Genomic DNA, 23,174 nt, shown 5'->3' with positions numbered 1-23,174 from the left:
GGAAACGTGGAAGAGATGCTACTGGCCCTCGTGGAGCTCACCGTCTGCCAGGGAACCAGATGACATGGGCGTCTCTATACCAACACCCAACTCACTGTGGTCCAGATACTCAGAGCAGAAGCACTAAGTTTTCATAAGGTGAGCATTTTGGAGTTTAGACAGGTTTCTCAGAGGCAGTGGTGAGGACTCCAGAGATGAGGAGAGAGACTCACCGAGATTCAGATTCTCTCATACTGAATACATTTCACTACTTATCCACTATGACTGCGAGGGTCTGTGTGCCATCTCTCTTGGGCCGACGGATATTTCAGAGGACATGAATGGAATCCACACAACGGGTCTCACGTATTATAAACGTACGAAGTGGTACCATATCTCGAGTGGGCAAGAGTCTCATAAGCACCTGCACTGTAACATGCTCCCTGGGCAGGGATGGAAGACATTGCATACGTGGTTATGAGCATAACATGCCCCTTCTTTCACATCGAGTCCATCCTCCAGGGAAATCCGACACTGGGATTCCCTGTTTAAAATCCTGTATTGTTCCTTAATGCCTACAGCACGGAAGCAGAGGTCCATGCCCCGCTGAGGACCACTGGGAAGCCTCCCTACTTCTTCCCCACGTGAGGCCCGTGCCCCAGGAGTCACTCTCCGCTCCAACCTCATCCACCTGTGCTTCCCCAGATCTGATGTGCTTTTCACCAGGCCACGTCTTTACAAAGAGCACTGCCCCCCGCCCTCCCACACTGGCAATCCTTCAGCAGCATCGGAAGATTTGCTCACAGTTGGCAAGAGCTGCCCCTGAGCCAGGCTCCACGCTGGGCTCTGCATCACGTGCAGGCAGGAATTGCTTGCCTTACCTATCTCCGTAGTTCAAGAACCTAGCCCAGTAGTTAGACTGGGCAGAGCGGACAGCTGATAACTGCTGGCTGACTACAAGGAAGGAAAGACGTGGCTGGAAGTGAGGAAGCCAACATTTGTGAAGTCCATGTTTGTCCTCCTTTCGTTAAATGCCAGCATTGGCTCAGTTAGTCCTGTTTAACTTCCTGGTCCGATTTCACCTGTGCGTCCCATTAAGCATAAACTGAAGGGACACCTTCTAAGCTTGGGGAGGGCTTAAGAGAGACAAACTTGGGAAGCTTTTTTCCTTTTTGATTTAAAACAAAAAAAAAATGAGGCCAATATGACAAAATTTCATTATTTGTTAATTTTGCGTATGGGTGTAATATGAAAATCCTTGGTTAAGAAGAAAAAGATAAAAAGAGACAGAAAAGCAGTAATGCATACACTTATTTTTAAGATACTAGTAGGGTTTGGGGTGGCATCTGCAAGGGATGATGAACTGGCAAAGGTGCTTGTTGAAAAATAGTAGGAGTGGATCGTGAAGAACTAAAAATCCAGAAACTTAATAGCAATAGTAGAAAAGGTGGCAAAGATTTCTATGGTCGTATGTTAGAGTCTTACTAGATGTAATGGGGGATGCACATTCTTTCTTATAATATTCTTTGTTTTCAAAATAGATGGACTACATTTCCTATCTTTAATAACTCTCACTAAAATTCCTGAAGTATTTGCTCACATCAGAAAAAACTCAAATAATCATTTCTCTTTTCCTTGGTTTAGAAAATTACTAAGTTTCTTAAATGCATTTAAATCACATGACTGATGTTTAAAGTACAGCACGTCTAATTGAAAAATTAAGCATAAAAAGGTTTTGTTAATTCAAACTATCTTAATGTTACTAACAAATAATTTTTTTAAAAAATAAATTTATTTATTTAAGTATTTTTGCCCGCATTGGGTCCTCGTCGCCGCGCGTGGGCTTTCTCCAGTTGCCATGAGCGGAGGTCACCCCTTGTCGTGGTGCGCGGGGCCTCTCCCTGGGGGGGCCCCTCCCACCGCGGAGTATGGGCTCCAGAGCGCAGCCTCAGCAGTTGTGGCGAACGGGCCCAGCTGCTCTATGGTACGTGGGATTCTCCCGGACCAGGGCCCGAACCTGCGTCCCCTGCATTGGCAGGCGGATTCCCAACCACTGTGCCACCAGGGAAGCCCCAAATAATATTTTAGACAGTGTCTAGCCTCCAACTAACCAAGAGATTATATGTAACTATACACTTGTAAACGTTACTGTAAATGTCTTGAGCTAAGAACAACATCCTTCTTCTCTTTTACAGTCTCTTGAGCACCTACCACAAAAACTACTGAGGGTCTACAGAGATAATGTTGAGGGGGACCTCTGTGTCTTAATGCGGGGCAGTCTGTAAGGCCATTTCGGGATAATCAAGAAATAGAAAAGACAAGATCTGGAAAAGTCAATGAATTAGGAAGCACGTTAAAAACAACCTCTCACGTATTTACATCTTTTCATAACAGAGCCAAGAAGAAGTAAATGATATTTAGAACTGATATCGACATCGTGTTAACCTCGCTCTCGTCATTCTGGGAGGATCAAGGAGAATGATTCATTAAAAAAAAAAACAACCCTAAAGACTTCAGTTACACACATTCACCTTGTTATCATTTTTTGACAGTTTTTTTCCCTCAAGTGTCAAAACTAAGAACTATTTCACCTTTAAATACTTTCTATCATCAACGGCTGCTCTGTTGTGAGGGATGTGACCTGGGTTCTATCAAGGAAACAGTAATATAACAGAACTTTCTTTTCACCTGAATTTGAGAGTATTAGTTTATTTTTTAATCTGTTATTATAAATGCCTTACAAATGCTGAGTTACTCGGCTTTATTTTCTAATCGTGGGGCTAACAGTTTTTTGGAAATTCACTAATGGAGGTGGAAGAGAACTATAGGCTCCTTAATCCATCTCTCAACCCTAACGAGCTGCTAAAAGGATGAGTCTGAGCTGAGAAGTTAAGGGTGAGGGGTTGGGTCAGCTCATCAGGCATATTCCATTGGTTTCTCTCACTTGTGGTGGCCTAACCCAGAGGTGCCAGTGGGGGCCCTGCCCAGAAGCCCCTCCTGAGTTCCAGAAAAAGTCAGGATACATACAGCTTTGCCACAGAGACCGAGTGCCTTGGGTCGGACTGGCTTTTGTTGGCTCTGGGAACAGGGGATGGGAAAGTGGGTGACTTGCTATGAAACACTGACCTTGATTTGCTTTTATGAGAAGAAAGCAACATTTGCAGTATGAAATTTAAAAGGGTTGTTACTGAAGTGCTCTCAACTTACTAGCTTAGGTTTTCAGAAACTTTCCAGTGTGAAATAATTACAAACTTCTAGAAAAATTTCAAGAAGAGCACAAAGAACCCAATTACTCTTCATCCACATTCACCAATTATTACTTTGCCACAGTTGCTTTCTGTCTACACACACACACACACACACACACACACACACACACTCCCATTTATTTTTCCTGAGCCACCTGAGATTAAGCTGCATACATCCTGTCCCTTTAGATCATCCTATTTCCTCGTTTCCTCTAATCTACAATACATACAATATAATTTCAGAATTGCTGTACTCATACCACCATGAAAGATAAACCCATGAAGACTTTGAGGTTTGCAGTTTTCTTTTTTCTAAGAGGGCATATTATGTTCAAAAGTTACCGAAATTAATTTTCCCTCTCCCTTTTGATAATATTATTCACTTAAGATACAGCTGGAACATTTATTTCAGTTTCTTTTTAGCTTTATGATTGTCCCCATTGCTGATTTGCTTTTTCAGTATGTAAAACATTAACTTGGTTCCTAAGTGAAAACCATACAAACAGAGAAGTTCCCTGTCCTTCTGCCTCCTTCTCTCCCAGCCTGCGTAGTGACCCAACTTCAGTAAACATGAAATATCACAGATTTAAAAATAAGCGATCACAATGCATTTTTTTTTCAAATTATGCCTTCCTCAAACTCATAAGAACCACAGTAGCCAATAAAGGGCCCAAGTATCTATCACTGGTTTACCTGATACCAAAATCTTGGTACTTATATGCTTGATTTCTTTCCAGTCTCGTTCACCAAAACTGCTTGGAGTGTGACGCATGGGTTTAGGGTAAGTACCAGGTGTTACTGATTACCTGCTCCTCCGAAACCTCTAGAGGAGGGGACGCTTGTTGCTCAGACTGCCGACCATCCTGATAGTTTACGTTTCGTCGCTGACGTAGAGGAGGGAAAAGACGGTTCCAGTTGATCATTCCTCCCTAAAAAGAGATCAATGCACAGCGATCAGACAGGGGAGGAGCAGAAACATGGTAACGCACTAAAGAGCTTTCTCTTGCAATGCAGTCACAGCTGCAGACTGGAAATAAAATGTCCGACGGACCTGCTGAGTGCAAGCTGAATCAACAGGCTAAAATCGGCAGCCTGCAGTAGGTGCACAGAGAGCAAAGAAGGTAGCAGGTACTGCCAAAGGGATTTGTGCAACTTGACTCCAGAAGGCAGTGGAAGACACATGCAGTCACTCCTAACCTCAGCCCCGTGGTGTCCCCACCGACACTGTCCCAACTCCGCTGGACTTGGGAAGATGCGAGTGGAGGCTAATTCAGGGCTGGCAACCAGAAACCTGGAGCTTCCTTCAGCAGCTCTTTAAGATGGTGCTTCTCCCCCTTTCTCCTCCAGCTCCTCTTCTCCCTGTTCTTGTTCTTTTTTAAAATTTGAGTAAATTCTGAGCAAGGTCCACGGAGAGAGACTGCAGGTGGAGATAAAACCCAGGTTGGGGGACAGGCTCGGGAATGTGATGGTAAACCTTACACACAGGGACAAGAGGTTCACACCTGTCCTCTGTGTGGCTTTATGGATAACTTCACATTGGTGGCGATGTCATTTCTTGCCTTTTCTATGTCATCAATGAAAAAAAGCCACTATGTGGCTAGACAGGCAGCCTCCTCCACCGCATGCACTGCTTTTTAAAAGCACTGCACGATGTTTTTAAAAACCTGACTTTTTTACCTATATGCCACCTTTTAAATTTATCAACTTAAATCTGTTTCTGGACGTCTTCTAGTTCTGGAAGATTTAGAGACTAAGAAAACCTAAAATTTTTCCTATTATAATACAGGAAAATTATAATACCTAAACATGCTAGATAAAATTTAAAAATATTTCATATGCATAGCTGAACATAAAGGGAAGATGGAGGCCCCAAGGTGCCAGAAACAAGCTCTAGAAAACCAGGGCAGTAAAGAAGAGAGGATATGGTGCGAGGGGGAGCACATCCTGCTAGTCCAGAGCTACTTGGGTTTTTTTTTTTTTTTGCGGTACGCGGGCCTCTCACTGTTGTGGCCTCCCCCGTTGCGGAGCACAGGCTCCAGACACGCAGGCCCAGCGGCCATGGCTCATGAGCCCAGCCGCTCTGTGGCATGCGGGATCCTCCCGGACCGGGGCACGAACCCGCGTCCCCTGAATCGGCAGGCGGACTCTCAACCACTGCGCCACCAGGGAAGCCCGCTACTTGGGTTTTATCACCTATTTGGGTTCAGGAGAGGAGGCCTTGGGTCTGAAAGAGGCAGTGACTTTAAGCTCATTACCTCCTTAAAGGCACAACCTCAAATGGCAGCACCCCTAGTGAGAGAGGATGAGAAAAAAACCAACCAAAGAGCAGATTTTCCTGAGGGAGGGAGCAGAAATCTCGGTCTGCCTGAGAGGTGAGAACTGTAGGGAAATTTGGGGTTCAAGTTACACCACATATCTGCTCTAAGAACCCATCGAAAAGTACATAAAATTCGTTCTGGGATTGGAGATGGATACACCTAAGGAGCCAAGCAGAGGCAAATCTAAAGTTATTCTGGAGAGACACTCTCTCATCCTGGAATTAGATGAATTAGATGGGATTCACAGATACAGCTCCAGTGGGGGAAGACTCGGACCCCAAACTACAAAACCCATGAGGAAAACACCCATCATGAGCAGGAGTCAGTGTGTACAATAAACAGGAGGATTAGATCCCCAAGGACTCAAATTTACAACATTCTGAGAAAAACTATAAAATTAGAAGTTTTAAGATGACTGAGATACAGAAGGAGTTAAAAAAAAAGAATAGGACACTATAAAAAAAAGATAGTTTTTTTAAAAAATAGGGAAACTAAAAATAGAGATATTATGCAAAACTGTTCTGGAGAGATACTGGTAGAAATAAATTCAAATATATTAATGATCACACTAAATATACATTGACAAACTCACAAGCTGAAAGGCTGAGACTGTCAGTTTTGAAATCTCTCCCATTCCCCCCAACCCAACAATAGACAAACTGAAAATATAAAGACATAGACAAGTTGATGTAAAGAGATGGAAAAAGAAATATTAAAGCAAACTGATGTTGCTATATTCATGTCAAATAAACAGACCTCAAGGGCAAAAGAGGCATTATTAGGGATAAAACCACTAAAATACATTGATATTATTTATATATAACATTACAGCATCAAAATACAGAAAGTAAAATTTAACAAAATTACAAGTGAAGTGGAAACATCTAGACATATATTTAATTTTTAGCATATACTGATAGATCAAGCAGACAGACAATTAATAACAATATAGAACATAAATAACAAGTTTGTCTAGATGGACATATATAGCCTGCACTCAATTTTTAGAGAATATACATTCTTTTCTGTTATAAGTAAATTATTTATTAAAAAAGTGACAGTGCACTAAGTCCTATATAAAATATCTGCAAATACCAAAACATAAATATTATACAGACTATATTCTCTGACTACAATGCAACTAAAAGTAAATATCAAAATTATAATTAATATAAAACAAACAAAAATGCACACATTTGAGATCAAAAATGAAAAATCGTAATGGAAGTTAGAAGACATCTAAAAGTGAATAAAATTGAGACTACTACCAATCAAAGCTTGTGGGATATAATTAAGTAGTTGATGTAATTTTAAAATATTGCACTTAAAGAAAATGAAGACTGAAAATTAAACAGTTAAATACAATTTAAGAAGTTAGAGAAGGTAACAATGGTCTAAAGAAATTGGTAAGAATGAAGTACAGAGCAAATGTTAATAAAGTGGGAAACAGAGACACAACAGAAGGAATCAATGAAAACCCAATGCTGACTGTTGAAAAAGTCAAATAAAATGAATAAACCTGATGCTTAGTGAAATGACAGAGAAAGAAGCACAAATTATATTAGGAATAACACAAGGAACATAATGACAGATATTAAATAAGAATACTTTATTTGTGCTAACAACTTTGATGAAATAGACAATTTTCTAGAAAAATATAACTTGCCAAAACTCAAGAAGGAATAGAAATTGGTAATCAGTTTTTTTTTTTTTTTTTCTGTAGGCGGGCCTCTCACCGTTGTGGCCTCTCCCGTTGTGGAGCACAGGCTCCAGACGCACAGGCTCAGCGGCCATGGCTCACGGACCCAACCGCTCCGTGGCACGTGGGATCCTCCCGGACCGGGGCATGAACCCCTGTCCCCTGCATCGGCAGGTGGACTCCCAACCACTGCGCCACCAGGGAAGCCCTGGTAATCAGTTTTAAAAATTGTTCAGGAACGTCGACTAAAGCTGCACATACGTGGATGCCTCAGCAAATTCCATTCCTGGGCAACATAAATGCAAACACATGCTCACCAAGGGCAGGGACCAGAACGTTCTCAGCAGTGTTGCTTGTAAACCTCAAAGACTGGAAACTACCCAAATGCCCATTAAGTAGAATGGATACTTTATAGTATAGTCACATGATGTAGTATTATATAGCAGTTCAAATGAACAAACTACAATTATATGCAACAATATGACTAAATCTCTCAAATAAAATGTTAAATAAAATAAACACCAAAAAGTACATTTGTATGATTACTTTTATATAATGCTAACTTTTCTGTATGTTATACTTCAATAGAAAGTTACAAAAAGAAGTAGAAAACCTGATTAGACGTTTAGCCATTAATGTAATTGAAATAATACTTAAAAATCTACCTACCAAAAATCTACGGTGAAGTCTATGAAAATTCTGAGGGCCTGCCATCTTACACAAGTTGTTCTAGAGAACAGAAAAGAAGAAGAGCTCCCCACCTAATTTTTTGAGGCCATATAACGCTGTTTCCAAAAGTCAGAGAAGGCTATTATGAGAAAGAAGAATTATAAAACAATCTATTTTTCATTTATGGACAGATGCAATAATCCTAAATAAAAGATTAGCAAACTCAATCCAACAATGTTCAAAAAAGATCATCATCTTATCCATTATGATATACTATATTAGGATTTATCTCAGGAATCTTAGAAAATATAGTAATGTAATTCACACATTAACAGATTAAAGGAGGAAAACCAAATGCTCACATTCAACAGATATAAAAATAATTTAATACAACTTGATGAAGAGACAAGAATGCCTATTATCACCACTTGCATTCAACATGAGTCATGGCATAATGAGGATGAAACCAACCACTTGTGAAAGAAAATGCAGAAGGATGGAAAGGGAGAAACTGTCATCACACATGATGATTGTCTACCTAGAAAATGAGAACCAATGAGTACAAAATAAAAAAAAAAAGTAACATTCCTTGCCTGTGATCACTGAGAAAATATAAGTGCAAAAAATTCCTATTTACAAAGAGAAATAAAAACCATTAGGTACTTAGGAATTAAATCCAACAAAAAATTTGCAAGATCTCTATGAAAAATGGTAAACTTGATTGAAGGATATCAGAAGACCTAAATAAGTGGAAAGATAGCACATTCCTGCCTGGAAGACTCAATACTGTCATCTTTTCACACTCGGCCAATTCCAGGCTGTAGCAGAGACTGCTGGTTGACTTTCAATATCCACATTCCCTTTCCTTTAAAAATAGGACTTTTTTGGGGGGGAGTGACGCACAGTTAGTACATTTCTCAGCTTCCCCCACGAGGACTCAGTTCTGCTATTGGTATGCAAGCAAAAAGGGCACCTGGGACCTCCAGAAGAGATCTCTTTTTATTTCTTTTAAATGAGTTAAATTAAAAAAAAATTATCTACAATGTTGTGTTAATTTCTGCTGTACAGTAAAGTGATTCAGTTACACATATATATATTCTTTTTCATATTCTTTTCCATTATGGTTTATTACAGGATATTGAATATAGTTCCCTGTGCTCTACAGTAGGACCTTGTTGTTTATCCATCTTATAAAATTAGTTTGCATCCGCTAATCTCAAACTCCCAATCCATCCTTCCCCCACCCCGTTCCAGAAGAGATCTTAAAGGGAGGGATGCACCCTTCCTCATTGTTTCCTCCTCCTTCCTGGAGCCCAGGCGGGCTGAGGACAGGGCAAGAGCCAGAGAAAAGGAGCCTCGGGGTGCAACTTCATGCAGGGGCCCCACCAGCTCGGGGCTATCAACCTCTGACTTCTTTTAAACGAGACAAACTTCTGCCTTGTTTAGGTTTCTGTGATTTTGTTTTCTGTCATATGGAGCTAAACCTATTCCTAATGGGTATATATTCAAAATTCACACACACGCGCATGTGCGCTTTGGTTGAACGAGACAACCTCAAGGGTCAAGACTAGACCTGAATATTTTCAAGAAGTATAAGGGAGGGTTTTTTTTTCTACTAGTTATTAGGACTTACTGTTAGACTACAAGAATGAAAGTAGGACGGTATTAGCACATGATAGGTAAACAGGTCAAAGAAACAGGAGAGACAGTCAACAAATCAAAAGTAAACATGGGCACTTGGTATATGATGGAGGAAACATTGTAAGTCAGCAGGAAAAAGACACACCACTTAATGAACAGTACTAGGACAAATGGTTATAGAGATGGAAAAAGAGAGGACCTCCCTGGTGGTCCAGTGGTTGGGACTCTGTACTTCCAATGCAGGGGGCATGGGTTCGATCCCTGATTGGGGAACTAGGATCCCACATGCTGTGCGGCATGACCAAATAAATAAATTAATTTAAAAAAAGAGATAAAATTTGACCTTTACTTCATATCGTATACAAAAACAAATTTATTTTATAATAAACCCCACAGGGACTTCCCCAGTGGTCCAGTGGCTACGACTCCGTTCTTCCAATGCAGGGGGTGCGGGTTCGATCCCTGGTCGGGGAACTAAGATCCCACACGCCGCGTCGTGCAGCCAAAAAATAAACAACAACAATGTGATTAAACCAGCCAAGATGACTAAATATAAAAATAAAATAAAATAAAATAAACCCCATAGATTAAAGATTTAAATCTGGAAAGCTAAACTGTTAAAAATTTTAGAAGAAATAAGAGGCATTCTTTATGTTGCTGGGATAGGAAAGGATTTCTAAAACAAAAATATAAAGGATCAATCATAAAAAAGGATTGCTAACAATTACTACAAACAAGAACTTTTGTATGATTAAAAAAAATAAAGCTAGAAGGCAAAGTACAGATTAAGAGAAAATGTTTGTAACATATAACTGACAAAACAGTATCCAGAATATGTAAAGAATCAATGAGAAAAAATAAATAATACAAGAGAAAAGCGGACGTATATGAATAAATGTATATGAATAAACAATTTACAGAAGAGGAAACCCTGAGTCAATAAACATAAGAAAAGATGTTCAACCCCACTAGCATTAGGAAATGCAAATTAAAACAGCAATAAGTCATTTCATACCTGTAAGACTGGCAAAAATAAAACGTCTAACAATACCAAGGATACGGATGATGTGAAGGAAATAGGAACTCCATATATTGTTGATGAGAGTTTAAATGGGCACAAACACTTTAGAGGACAATGTGTCAAGATCTAGTAAAACTGAGGATGTTCTGATCTAGGAATTTCATCTCCAGGGAGCTATGAGTGCCTAATGGGGCATTTATGAGGATATTCTGTGAAGCACTGATTATAATATTAAGTAAGCAAATGTAAAAAATTCAACTGTCCCTAAAGAGGGAAACAAATTATTAAGTGGTTCTATTATATATGTGCAGCTAGAATAAATAAACTAGATCTAATGGATAAATCTCAAAAATACAATGAACAAAGAAAGTTGTATAAGAATATGGATGTACAATACCATTTACATAAATTAAAATATATTTAGAATAGTATACTATTTAAACTATTTTACGGATAGTTTACATATACACAGTTCACATATACATACGGCAATTAGTGGTGATTCTGCTTCCCAGGGGATATTTGGCAATGTCTGGAGGCATTTTTGGTTGTCTTGGGTTGGGGGTGGGAGGTTGGGGACATGATGGTGGTGCTGTTGGTATTCAGCGAGTAGAGGCCAGGGATGCTGCTAAACATCCTATAAGGCACAGGACAGACCCCGCGACAAAGGATGGCCTGGACCAAAATGCCCACAGTGTCCAGGCTGAGAAGCCTTGATATATACTCACAGGTGGCGAAGATACAAACACGCACCGGCAGTAGATACCATACAAAAGCATCAGACACGACACAACTGCTATGGAACGCTGGGAAGAGGAATGAAACTTTGGCTGATTCTGTAACATTTTATTCTTCAAAGGGAGAGTGAAAGAGTAGGCAAAACAAAACAAAACTAAACCTCAAGCTGTGATAGTAAAAAAGTGCTTAAAAAGCAGAAAGTTACAGGAGCTCTAGGTTCTGGGATGTTTTGACACTAATCTGCTCTTTCTGTAGGTTCAGCCTGAGCCTCTGCAAACAGGAAACGCTTCCTTCACTTTGTCTTCTTCAAAAGCAATAACCACATATTCAAAAGAGGAAGAAGGAAACAGCTTGCATTTTGAACAGCCATTTTATGTTATTAGTTGTAAGGAGATCTTCAAATGAAGTAAAATTTCTTATGAAAATTAATGAACAACTAATTTTCCAACTGAGAGCAGTAAACGTTTGTTAACGGTTCATCAAGTGGAAGTCACATGGAGTAGAACTCCACCTCTAAAGGCCTTGGCGGGTTTCTGAAGGGACGATCAGGTCAGGCAGTGTCTATACCGAGAAGCCTGGTCAGAAGAGCCCCCCAGGGTCCTCTGGGGGCACTTGCAGCTCCCACGGGAGAGAGGAGCAAGGTGCACGTTCTGGTCCTTGCTCCCATGGAGTTCCTGATCTCCTCGGGGAAGGCATGACATCCAGAAAGGGAAAAGCCAGAAGCAGGCAAGATGGCCTGTAACCAGGAAGGAAGCCACGAGGCATCAGTTAAAGGGCACGGCCAAAGCTCGGGGGTAGAACTACAAAGAGGATGGGGGCTTAGCGGAGTTTTAGAGGATGAGGATGATTTCAACAATGGAGAGGAGAACCAGGCATTTTTTTCAGCCTGTTCAAAGACAGGGGACTGAGAATGGGTTTATTCCTACTTCAAGGGCCAAAGCAACGCTAAGGAGAAATAACAGAGGAACGAAAAATAGAGGATGCTGAGTGACCGAGAGCAGTCTCCAGTGCCAAAATACCTGGGTTCAAATCCCAGCTCTGCCACTTATTATGTGAACTTAGGCTTCAGTTTTTTTTTTTTTAAACTTCTCTGAACCTCAGTTTTCTCATCTGTATTATGGGAATAATAACTACGTTCACCTCATAAGGATATGAGAAATAAATGAGTTAATATATGTAAAGCATTTAAAACAGAGCTTGAAAACTTCTAAAACCTTATTACATACACATTAGCTATTATTACTATCCAATATTTGCATTGTATCTTACAGTGGTATTTCTTGTCTTCCCAGCTAGCCTATAGCACCCTGGAGAGCTGCATTGGGGGTAAGATTTGCATGAAACTCCCCAGGTGGCCGGCACAGCTCTCAGCTCAGTGCAGCCTGAGCTGAATCCCCAGCAAAGAATGATTACAGAGCAGGCACAATGAATGTGATGGTTTAGGACAATTAAAATTCTTTCCAAAAGCATCCTCATCTTATTTTTAAAAGGTCAGTCACTGGGGGAAAAAAATGCATCCTTTATTCTCCATCTTTGGTGATCTGGAGCCCTTTATCAGAGGGCTACGTTTTGAACTGTAAAGCAGGCGGGGCCGCCTCCACGGCACTGTCTGTGGCTGCCTGCGGACCATGTCGGGAAGATTCTGGGGGAGGGTATGGGTTCATCAGGAAACAGTGACATGACTGCTTAGTGATACCTGCCTTGGGCACGGAGGAGGCGAGGTGGCACCTATACAGGAACTACTAACCCTGCTATAGACCATGGCTGTCCAGTATTTTCCACATCATGGCACACACAGAAAGATATATTTGTGTGACACACAGGACAGAGAAAGCTGCATGCAATCAGCCTGGCAGCTTCAGGCCCTTCCCAGCTGCCCCAAAGGCTGAGGGGATCAACACCTCATCAGGCCATCTGTGACCGTGACACAGTGTTCGGGAAGTTCTGCCACAGACCTTAAGGAAATACTTGTACATTTAACGTGAGCAATTTACACCGGGGACGGGCTATCATGGAGTTGAGACGCAGAGGAGACCAGATTGTTTCAGGTGCATCAGTTAAGGTAAAAATCAATGGAATTGTTGTGTGTCTCCTCAAGTACCTGGTAGTACCTGAAGCCATGAAGCTAAAAAGAGAACTAAGACAATGTCTGTGCCTTCTCGAAGCTCCCAGTCTGGTATCCTAACCATTAAATTGCTTTTTCTTTTTCTTCCAGGTTACTCGTAACACCCTCTGCTTGATCAGTGGTACCTCCTCCGCTGTCCGCCCGCCATGACCCCTGGCTGCACTGGGCCCTACTGTTCCCCTCCCGACACCTCTCTCTGGCTTCTGTGGAATCACACTTTCTTGGTCTTTCAAGCCGTCTGGTCTGAGCGTCCCTCAGAGACGCCTTCTCCGGTTCATGTCCTTTATACGCTGGTGTCCCTTAAGGTTCTGTTAGGATTATTCCTCTTCTCTCTCCACGTCTGTCCCCAGGGTTTTAGTCTCCCTGCGTGTGGTGGAGACTCCTACCCGCTTTCCCCCTCCAGGTGCTGCCCCTCAGAGCCACACGACCAACTCTCCTGATGCTTCCCCTTAGGTGTTCCAGAGACATGTCAAATGGAGCGCATCCCAAACAACACTCGTCGTCAACCCCGTACCTCTTCCTCTGTCCCCAGTCTTGGGGAATGACACCAATGTCCTTCCACAGCACAAGCCAGCTCACCAGGCTCTGGTAATTATAACTCCTAAATACCTTTGGAATCCATCCATTTCTCTCCATCCTGACTCTCACTGTCCTATTTTAGATGGCCATCAAGGGCGGGCATGGCTTCAGAGTGATTATCCTGAGATACAAAGCTCATCATGACAACCTAAGTGCCCATCATCGGATGAATGGATAAAGATGTGGCACATATACACAATGGAATATTACTCAGCCATAAAAAGAAACGAAATTGAGCTATCTGTAATGAGGTGGATGGACCTAGAGTCTGTCATACAGAGTGAAGTAAGTCAGAAAGAGAAAGACAAATACCGTATGCTAACACATATATATGGAATTTAAGAAAAAAAAATGTCATGAAGAATCTACTTAAAAACTCTTCAATGGTTCCCCGTTGTCTTTTCATTAATCTTAAAATACTTTTTTTCTTCATTAATAGCAATCGCAAAAATCACTATTTGGTGACATACTTTTATAAAAAACCGTTTTCCAAAACAGAAAAATAATTAATGAGAAGAATGTCATTATTTTCTATTTTTGTAAACTTCTTTTGTGTGACGTAACGAAATATAGTTGGATTCTCGTATCTGCTTCTGCAGTCAATTCTGTTACATGCTACTCTGGCTTCTGAAGTATATAAAAAAGTCTAGCCATGTCTAGATATATAGTTAGAAAAAAAATCGGAGTATATTAAGAGCCTTTTCAGATAAGTGTAGGTATTCTTCTTTGATACTACTCAAGTCCCTACTGGCTTTAGGGTGCAATTCAGGTTTCTCACCAGGGCTCGCCAGCCTCCTGTTCACCGTTCCAATGGTTTTCCTCACCATTCCGGACTCACATTCTCGACTCCTGCCCAGAAGGCTTCTCTACTCCCCTGAGTCTGGGGTGAGCTGCTCCTCTCATGTACCCTCACATCTCACTGTACCTTTGCAAGGACAGCACTTGGTACATTACCCTTCAGTGACATGCTCCCTGGTAGGAATCTCACAGCAGGTGATGAGCCCCATGAAGGCTGAGATTATTCATCTTCTCTCTGCAGGCCCAGCCTTGCCTGCCACTTGGCATATTCAAGTACATAAGAAATAGCTGCTGAATGACTAAATCGTGGACAAATACACAGCAAAGCATATTGCTGAGATAAGTTCTATGGGATTTTCTTCAGCAAAGACCTCACAGCTCGTTGTAACACAGGCCCTAGTGTCAGGATGGACAGGGTGGGAGGGGATGACGCAAGGAGGCTCAGAGAGCAGAGCACACCGCATGGCTGATATGGTCTTTAAGGGCACGAGGCACCTTCTCCCTCTAACACAGGAACCAGCAGTTTCAAAGGACCACTGCTGGGAGACTGCAGATGGGGACTCCTCGCAGAAGGGGGCATCTGGAACGCACTGGACTGCCCTGAGTGCCCCTTGGCGGCTACAGCTCACAGTGTAACTACGGATATGCTTGGCTTCATTCCTTTATCTTTTACTTGCAGTGCACTGTACTGGGGCCAGGTAAAGAGCGCTGTGACACACAGAGAAATGACTAATTTCCTACGGCCCTGGAAGAGCTTAGCTGAGTTGACAAAACAAAGGCACAATTAGAAAGTAAACAAGAGGCACTGAAGATGGCAGCGTGTGACCAAGGGCTACGTGAGAGGTGTCTTATTAGACTTAGAACTAACAATAAGCACTACCAACATAGAGGAGAGAAACACTGCCAGAGGCTGCTGTCATCAGCTGATAGCTTCATGGCAAAACCCGAAAACAAAGGAAAAGAAAGAAAAACAAAACAAACCCCATTACCACCACCACTCCCGCAAACTAGCCATACATTCATCACACGGATGAAAGATGGAGGGACGATCACGAGGCCGAGAATAAATCCTATCACATATGTGGAAAGCAATTCAAGGGTCACGCCTTAGGAATACGGACAGTAGAAGCACGCAGGAGACGGAAGCTGGCCACGGCGTGTGAGGTGCCACGTCCTCACGTGTGCACAGACGCCACGGAAACAGTCATTAGAGTATCCTTCTGGGCTGCCGGGCAGTGAGCCGTCTCAGTAGGTGTTGGGAGAAAATAATCAGCTAGAGGGAAACTAGATGGTGACTTGAACACAGTCCCAGGCTAGTTTCACAGCTCTCGGTTCCACTTTTTCTTTGTGGTTCATCGGCCAGCTTGGGGGGCTCAGACACTTTGTATTGTATTATCCTTCGCAGCAAAACACAAAGCAGTTTCTGCGCAGCGAGGTGAGGAAGCAGAAGATGCTGCAGCTCTCTGCCACGGCTCCTCCTCGCTCTGGTCGCCAGGGCTCTGGGGACCACGGCACTGTCTGTCCACCCCATCGCTGGGTTCGGAGGTGCTGGTCTAGGGGCTGAACCGAGGAGGCGGTGAGGAGGCATCCAGAGAGTCTACTATCAGGAATCTGTGCCACAGCCCAACACACAACTCGAAGGCCCGGCCACTACTGCTCCCTGCAAGGAACACTCCAACTGTGCGCGCCACCAGACGTGCCTCCTGCGTCCTCTGTGTTGAGTGATGACTTGTCTCTTGAGGGGCCGGGGCCTCCCACCACAGCTGATCCTACTTCTCCCAAGACATGGGTATGGTTTTTACCACAGGCAGAGGAAAGGAGACTCTGGAGAAAGAGCAGCAGGCTTCAGATTCTCCCTGGCAACGGGCTCCCCGCCTCTGGGGGGCGAGGAAGGAGGGTGGTGTTGGGAACACGCTGAGCCAGACAGTGCTCATGTCTGCCGTGTTTCCCGAAGGCTGCCTGACTCTCCTCTGAAGGGGACCTTCTCCTCCATGGACAGTCAGGATCAAAGGTGTCCCCACCTTTTGGGGGGAGGTTTGGTTTTGATTTGGGGAGAGAATGGGAACGCTCAGTCTCTTGTGAGGAGGCAGTGGTGGGGAGGGGCAGTGAGCTCCCCAGGTTGGGGACATCTGCTGTAGGAAGATGACACCTCTCTCTTGCTTTAAGGCTTTTTTAGTCTCTTAATTTCATTTACGTGCTTGTGAACACTGAACACAAGTTAGTAAGAACTGCACAGGATAAGATACAGCTTCCTTGAAAATACGAAGGAAAGAGCACCTTCTGGCACAGGGATGACCGATGTCTGCGTTACATCTTTTGTTTCCTCCCTTCTTTGTCGGCCAATGTTCTGGTCATTTCTTCTGCTCCTTAACCTTAGCTCTATGCAGCAATTACCAAATAAAAGTCAAAATTAAAATTAGTTCTGGTACTTGTTACCAGTAAATGTTTGGAGAGAAGAAGAGGTGAAACTTGTTATTAAAAATGAGACTGGGAATTACTCAGGATTTCCCCTCTCTTTTTACATCTCCTCCCTCAGAGTTGTCACTCATTTTCGCCCTTCAGCGATCACCTCTCACTCCCTTACTCGTCCTTCAACCAACATTGGGCCAGGGTGGACAGCACTGCCTGAAAGCCCGGGGACTCTTTTGGACTCAACTCTCTCCCTGATAAATCAAATCCGGCCAGTTCTCAAGTACCACTGATTTTTCCTTCAAGGGAGTCTGTTTAAGTCTTTGTCGTCCCCCTCTGAGATTAAGCCAACAGCCTCTTAGATGACCTCACTGCCACTAATACAGGCCTTGGTTTACGGTGCTTCCTAGATAACTGCATTTGTTACAAATGGAAGGTTTCTGGCAATGCTGCACTGAGCAGGTCTATTGGTGACATTTTTCTAACAGCATTTGCTCACTTTGTGTCTCTGTGTCACATTCTGGTAATTCTCGCAATACTTCAAGCTTCTTTATTTCTATTGCATTTGTTAGGGTGATCTGCGATAGTGATCTCTGACGTTACTGCTGTAATTGTTTGGGGGTGATAGCAACACTGGGGGCTTATTTTAAGAAATTGCACAGCCACCTCAACCTTCAGCACCCACTGCCCTGATCAGTCGGCGGCCGTCAGCATCGAGGCGAGACCCTCCACCAGCATAAAGATTATGACTCCTTGAAGGCTCAGAGGATGGTTAGCATTTTTTAGCAATACTGTATTTTTTGATTAAAGTATACACATTTTTAAAGATATAATGCTATTGCACACTTAATAGACTACAGTGTAGTGTAAACATAACTTTTACAATGCACTGGGAAACCAAAAAATTCGTGGGACTCACTTCATCGCAATACTTGCTTTAATGCGGTGGTCTGGAACCAAACCTGCACTGTCTCCAAGGTGTGCCTGTATTGTGTCCATCCAACCTGCACACCATGGCGGGTGAGTTGTGCGTGAGTTACCCCACCAAGGCCTTTCACAACACCACTGTCTCAACTGAAAATCTTACTGCATCACATCTAGATTATTCTGTCCTGTTTTGAACGTCCTCCAAAACCAGCCTCACCCTAACTACTTCTTACCTCTTCCCTGCATATTCCTTCCACTGACTGTGTCCCTCACTTATTCAGACCACATTTGCTCCAATCGTGTCTGTTACCTAAAATGCCCTCCCCTGTCCCCTACGACCATCTGCCGCCCTACAGGTTTGTACACAGCCCAGTTCTTGTTTTGTGCCTCTAACTGGCTTCTTTCTTGACAATCCAAATCCTTACTGGTCTCCCTGTCCGCTGAATTTCTACAGAACTAGGTCAAGTTGCCAATCTAAGAGAATGTAACACTGAGTCTAGGTTTCCTCATCTGTAAAACAGAAAACTGGACTAGATGGTCCTTAAACTAATAATTATTAGTTGCTTCCTCCTAATCAGTATATTAAAGAATGTCTTGAAAGTCAAGCAGTTCTCTCTCAAAAAGAGACCTTCACTGTTGCAGCAGAAGCCCAGTGGCCTCCTGCCAGAGCTGTTGCAGGAGGGATGCCCAGACAGACACTGGTCTAGACACCCTCCATTTTATAACCTCCAGTACTGCTTATGAGTGTTACCTGCACTGATCAAGGAGCTCTAACGAGCATCTCTAATGATCAAGGATCCTTGAGCAACCACCCCTACTAGACGGCAGCGATGGACAGTTTACGAATGAGGAATGTGGATTTGTGGAAATGAAGTGCTAACTCTCACAGTGGTCTCTCACAGCCCAAAGCCCACGTTCTGAACTATCAATGAAACCTGCACCTGCACCCCTCACTCCACCCTGGGAATCCAGGCGCAACCAGGGTGCATACACCACCATCACTTAAAAAAGTATGATTTAAAAAAAAATCTTGGTATCGCTAATCTGTGCTCTAAATCTCGGACAGGAGATCATGACTCATGAGTCCGGAAATTCCTGTACTCCTGCTTTCTTCACAAAGCCACATCTGTCACCCACAGCGAAAGACTGCAGGGTCTGAAGCTGGGGTGGGTTCCATGAAATTCAAGGCTTCTTGAGATGATCAGAAGGGTTCTTGCTGAGACACTCACAGGTGGTCCAGGGGTCTGTCCTGCGCTGGAATCGTATTCTGGTTTTTGCGGTACGCGGGCCCCTCACTGTTGTGGCCTCTCCTGTTGCGGAGCACAGGCTCCGGATGCGCAGGCCCAGTGGCCATGGCTCCCAGGCCCAGCCGCTCCGCGGCATGTGGGATCTTCCCGGACCGGGGCACGAACCTGTGTCCCCTGCATCGGCAGGCGGACTCTCAACCACTGCACCGCCAGGGAAGCCCCGTATTCTGGTTTTAAAACCCACAGGGATGACTTTTTTTGAGGAGGAAAAATTTACAAAATGATTATAGGGACAATTTTTCTAATATTCCCCTGTTTGACATTATGTCTGCTTCAAGGTACATCTCTAAATTCATTCATGGTTTTAAAAAGTGATTAATAAGTGATAAAAAATAAAAAATTATGAAAAGAATTAGGATTGCTGATAACTTCTATCTCTCCAAAATACCAGGTATGTCATCATCGTTTACTTGTTTCCTTAAGTACCATGAGATTGTACCACACTCTCCCTTCTCATGAACACCAAGGCAGAATGGAAAATAGAAATGATTTTCTCGAGGTCACTTAATGAGTCAGCCTTGGAAAGGGATTAGAATTTATATTGATCCTATCTTTCTGTTCTGAATTTTGTCAAAAAGGTCAGTATGACCAACTACAAGAGCACCAAATACATAACAGTAGTTTCTGCAAGGCGGTACAGATTGAGATAAACAGCTTAGCTTTAATTTCACTTGAAAATAGAGTTCTTGCACCTAATTTTCATTTAATTTGCAGATTTTTATCAACCAAGCACTAGTAACTTACTCCGCACCTGATACTATACACTTCACACTCACAAAAGAAAAAAGTCATAAAAGAACTAACTCTAACTGATTAGATTGCTTTGTTGACAAGGCAGCACAGCAACTTGAAAAGGATGGTTTTTAAATCAAATTGCACCAAAACGTGAAAGAGCAAAGCTAAAAAGGAAAAGTGCTGAGAAGCATGCCACAGGCCCGTGTGCTGTCTTCAAGGCTGCTTGGGTTCATCTTGGCTGAGAACGTGCTCCCTTTGGATTCAAGGTGGACTCCTTTGCTACACACACACACACACACACACACACGTGCTCCCTTTGGATTCAAGGTGGACTCCTTTGCTACACACACACACACACACACACACACACACACACACACACACACAGGTTTAGGTATACAGTTTTCAGGGCTCCACTCCAGACACACTTTCTTGACCCTCCATGGCTGGGCAAGGGGCTTCTCCTAGAAGAGGACTTGTGACATTTTGCTGTAACTGCCTCTTCCTACTCTCAGCGCAGGGAGAGGAAAGATTGTGCTGTCTTGTCTGCTCCCCAGAGCCTGGCTGAACACTAAATAAATCTTGTGGAAAGGATGCTCATGGAAACTAAGAGGTGAGTAAGCAGCTTCCTCAGAGACCAGATGCAGGGGCGCTGATGGACACTGGCTCCGTGGGGTGGCACCTGCCAGGAGGAAGGACAATCAGACATGCTGCCACATGGACAAACCTCAAAAACATGAGGCCATGTGAAAGACACCCGTCACAAAGGACCCAAAAGTATATGATTAGATTCAATGTCCAGAATAGGCCAATCTAGAGAGTCAGAAGATAGATGCGTGGTTGCTCAGGGCGAGGTGGGTGGTAGGACTGGGGATTGACTGCTAATGGGAAGAGTCTCTTTTTGAGGTAATACCAGTGTTCTAAAATTCAGTGTGGTGATGGTGGGATAACTCTGTGAGTACACTAAAATCCACTGAATTGTACTCTCTTTTTTGGCCACGCCATGCAGCTTGCAGGATCTTAGTTCCCCGACCAGGGATCGAACCTAGGCCCTGGCAGTGACAGTGTGGAGCCCTAACCACTGGACCACCAGGGAATTCCCTGAGCTGTACTCTTTTTTTTTTTTTTTAACATCTTTATTGGGGTATAATTGCTTTACAATGGTGTGTTAGTTTCTGCTTTATAACAAAGTGAATCAGTCATACATAAACATATGTTCCCATATGTCTTCCCTGTTGCGTCTCCCTCCCTCCCACCCTCCCCATCCCACCCCTCCAGGCTGTCACAAAGCACCGAGCCAATATCCCTGTGCCATGCGGCTGCTTCCCACTAGCTATCTACCTTACTGCATTTGTTACTGTGTATATGCCCATGACTCTCTCTCGCCCTGTCACAGCTGAGCTGTACTCTTTAAGGAGGTGAACTATATGGCATGTGAATTCGATCTCAATAAAGTTATTAAAAAACTTAAAAAAAAAAAGAGAACCTGAGAGAACTTTCAATACACTAAAAATATTTTACTAAATTAAAAATCCTTGATTAATAAAAGGAACTCACATCATTTGCAAGGGGGATGTGACTCATAATAATGTATATGTTAGATGTTACCTAACAACGATTGCTGGGGTGGATAAAGAGAAAATTTTCACAGCCGCAAAATGTTTCTAAGTGAGGGTGAGAGAATACACCTCACCATCGCTTAGAAACTTAGCTAACCATTCAACCAAATACTGAGAAAATAACTGAAGTGCATGTGTGAATAATGGTGAGCTGCTGTAGGCATCAACATCTTCTCTCCCTGCAGGTCAAATAAGCTGCTCGTTATTGTTAACAGAGGTGATAATCAATCAGGAAACACGGGCAGCCGGAGGAAGTGAAGACCTAATGAAAAAAAACGAGTACAAACGACTTCACTGCTTTGTTGACAAAATTCCCACTTGGCTCATATCAAGCATGATGCGTTCTTAGTGGGCTTCACGGTAATTCTACTTCTAGAGTAAATGGACATTTTACAGAAATACCTTAGAAAGTCTTATCACCAAGTTTATGTTGTGGTATGTGATGGCATTACCACCACCAGCCAACAGAGAGAATAGGGGTCATACAAGTAACAGACGATCACATCTCGGAGAATACAGACTTCCCGGGAAACAGAGCTGCTTGGAAAGCTGCTGGCTGCATAATCTTCTAGAGCAGGGGGTGGGCAAAGTTCTTCTGTAAAAGGGCAGGTAGTAAATGTTTTAGGTTTTGAAGACCAATAGGCAAAATCAAAGATATTATGTAGGTGCTTACAGAGCCACTAAAAATGTAAAAACCATTCTTAGCATCGGGTTTGGCCCATGGGCCATAGCCTACTGACCCTTGTTCTAAAGGTTACAAGTTTTAAAGAGTAGTAACTATCCAATTAGCTCCTAAATCAGGACTCTCTCTCAAACTTCCTGAGAGCCCAAAAACAGATCCCAATGCAATCAGAATAACTAATATTTGACAGATCTTTCTGGTATATCAAGTAATTTTGCATAAATTATTTTATCCTCATGACAACCCTATTAGATAGACTGTGCACAGATCTCCCCGTCAACCCAGTGTTGATTCCTTAACTGCAAATTTCTTCCCCTTTTCATTTATATTCTGCTTTTCTATCGTGATGGCATCATGACCAGCAAAAAGGGGAATCCATGCTAAGAAGCTGCAGAGACTCCTGCAGCAACCCTGCTGTTCAAATGTTCATCATTACAGGGCATTTCAGTGACTGTTCTAGAGGTGTGAACGCACAGAGGCTCGCAGAGCTTGACTGTGGCCATGTAGTCTCATGCAGTGAGGACACGCTGCCTCACCACCAGAACTCAGAGAATCCTCACCATCTCCCGACTGGTCTTCTTCCTCCAGTATCAGCTTTCTCAAGGGTATTCATGTCATGGCCAAAGTAGTCTTATTTATTTATTTGGTCGCGTTGGCTCTTAGTTGCAGCAGGCGGGCTC

The 23,174-nt window shown here is 43.0% G+C and overlaps 1 protein-coding gene across 3 annotated transcripts in view; it reads right to left on the bottom strand.

Moving 5' to 3' along the window:
- UBAC2 (UBA domain containing 2) overlaps positions 1–23,174 on the bottom strand; it is a 152,231-nt gene that overhangs the window by 5,465 nt on the left and 123,592 nt on the right. For 2 of the 3 annotated variants that reach the window (XM_079902690.1, XM_079902689.1), the window contains one exon: positions 4,034–4,156. In XM_079902690.1, coding sequence (XP_079758816.1) covers positions 4,034–4,156 — 123 coding nt within the window. Of the gene's footprint in view, positions 1–4,033; positions 4,157–21,911; positions 22,408–23,174 lie in introns of those variants that run through there. The other variant, XM_079902691.1, reaches the window with a different exon arrangement.

Source organism: Stenella coeruleoalba (genome assembly GCF_951394435.1).
Source record: "Stenella coeruleoalba genome assembly, chromosome: 18".
In the NCBI taxonomy this organism is placed as follows: Eukaryota; Metazoa; Chordata; class Mammalia; order Artiodactyla; family Delphinidae; genus Stenella; species Stenella coeruleoalba.
The sequence above is the reverse complement of the archived record's forward strand: the minus strand, read 5'-3'. Positions and strand labels throughout refer to the sequence as shown.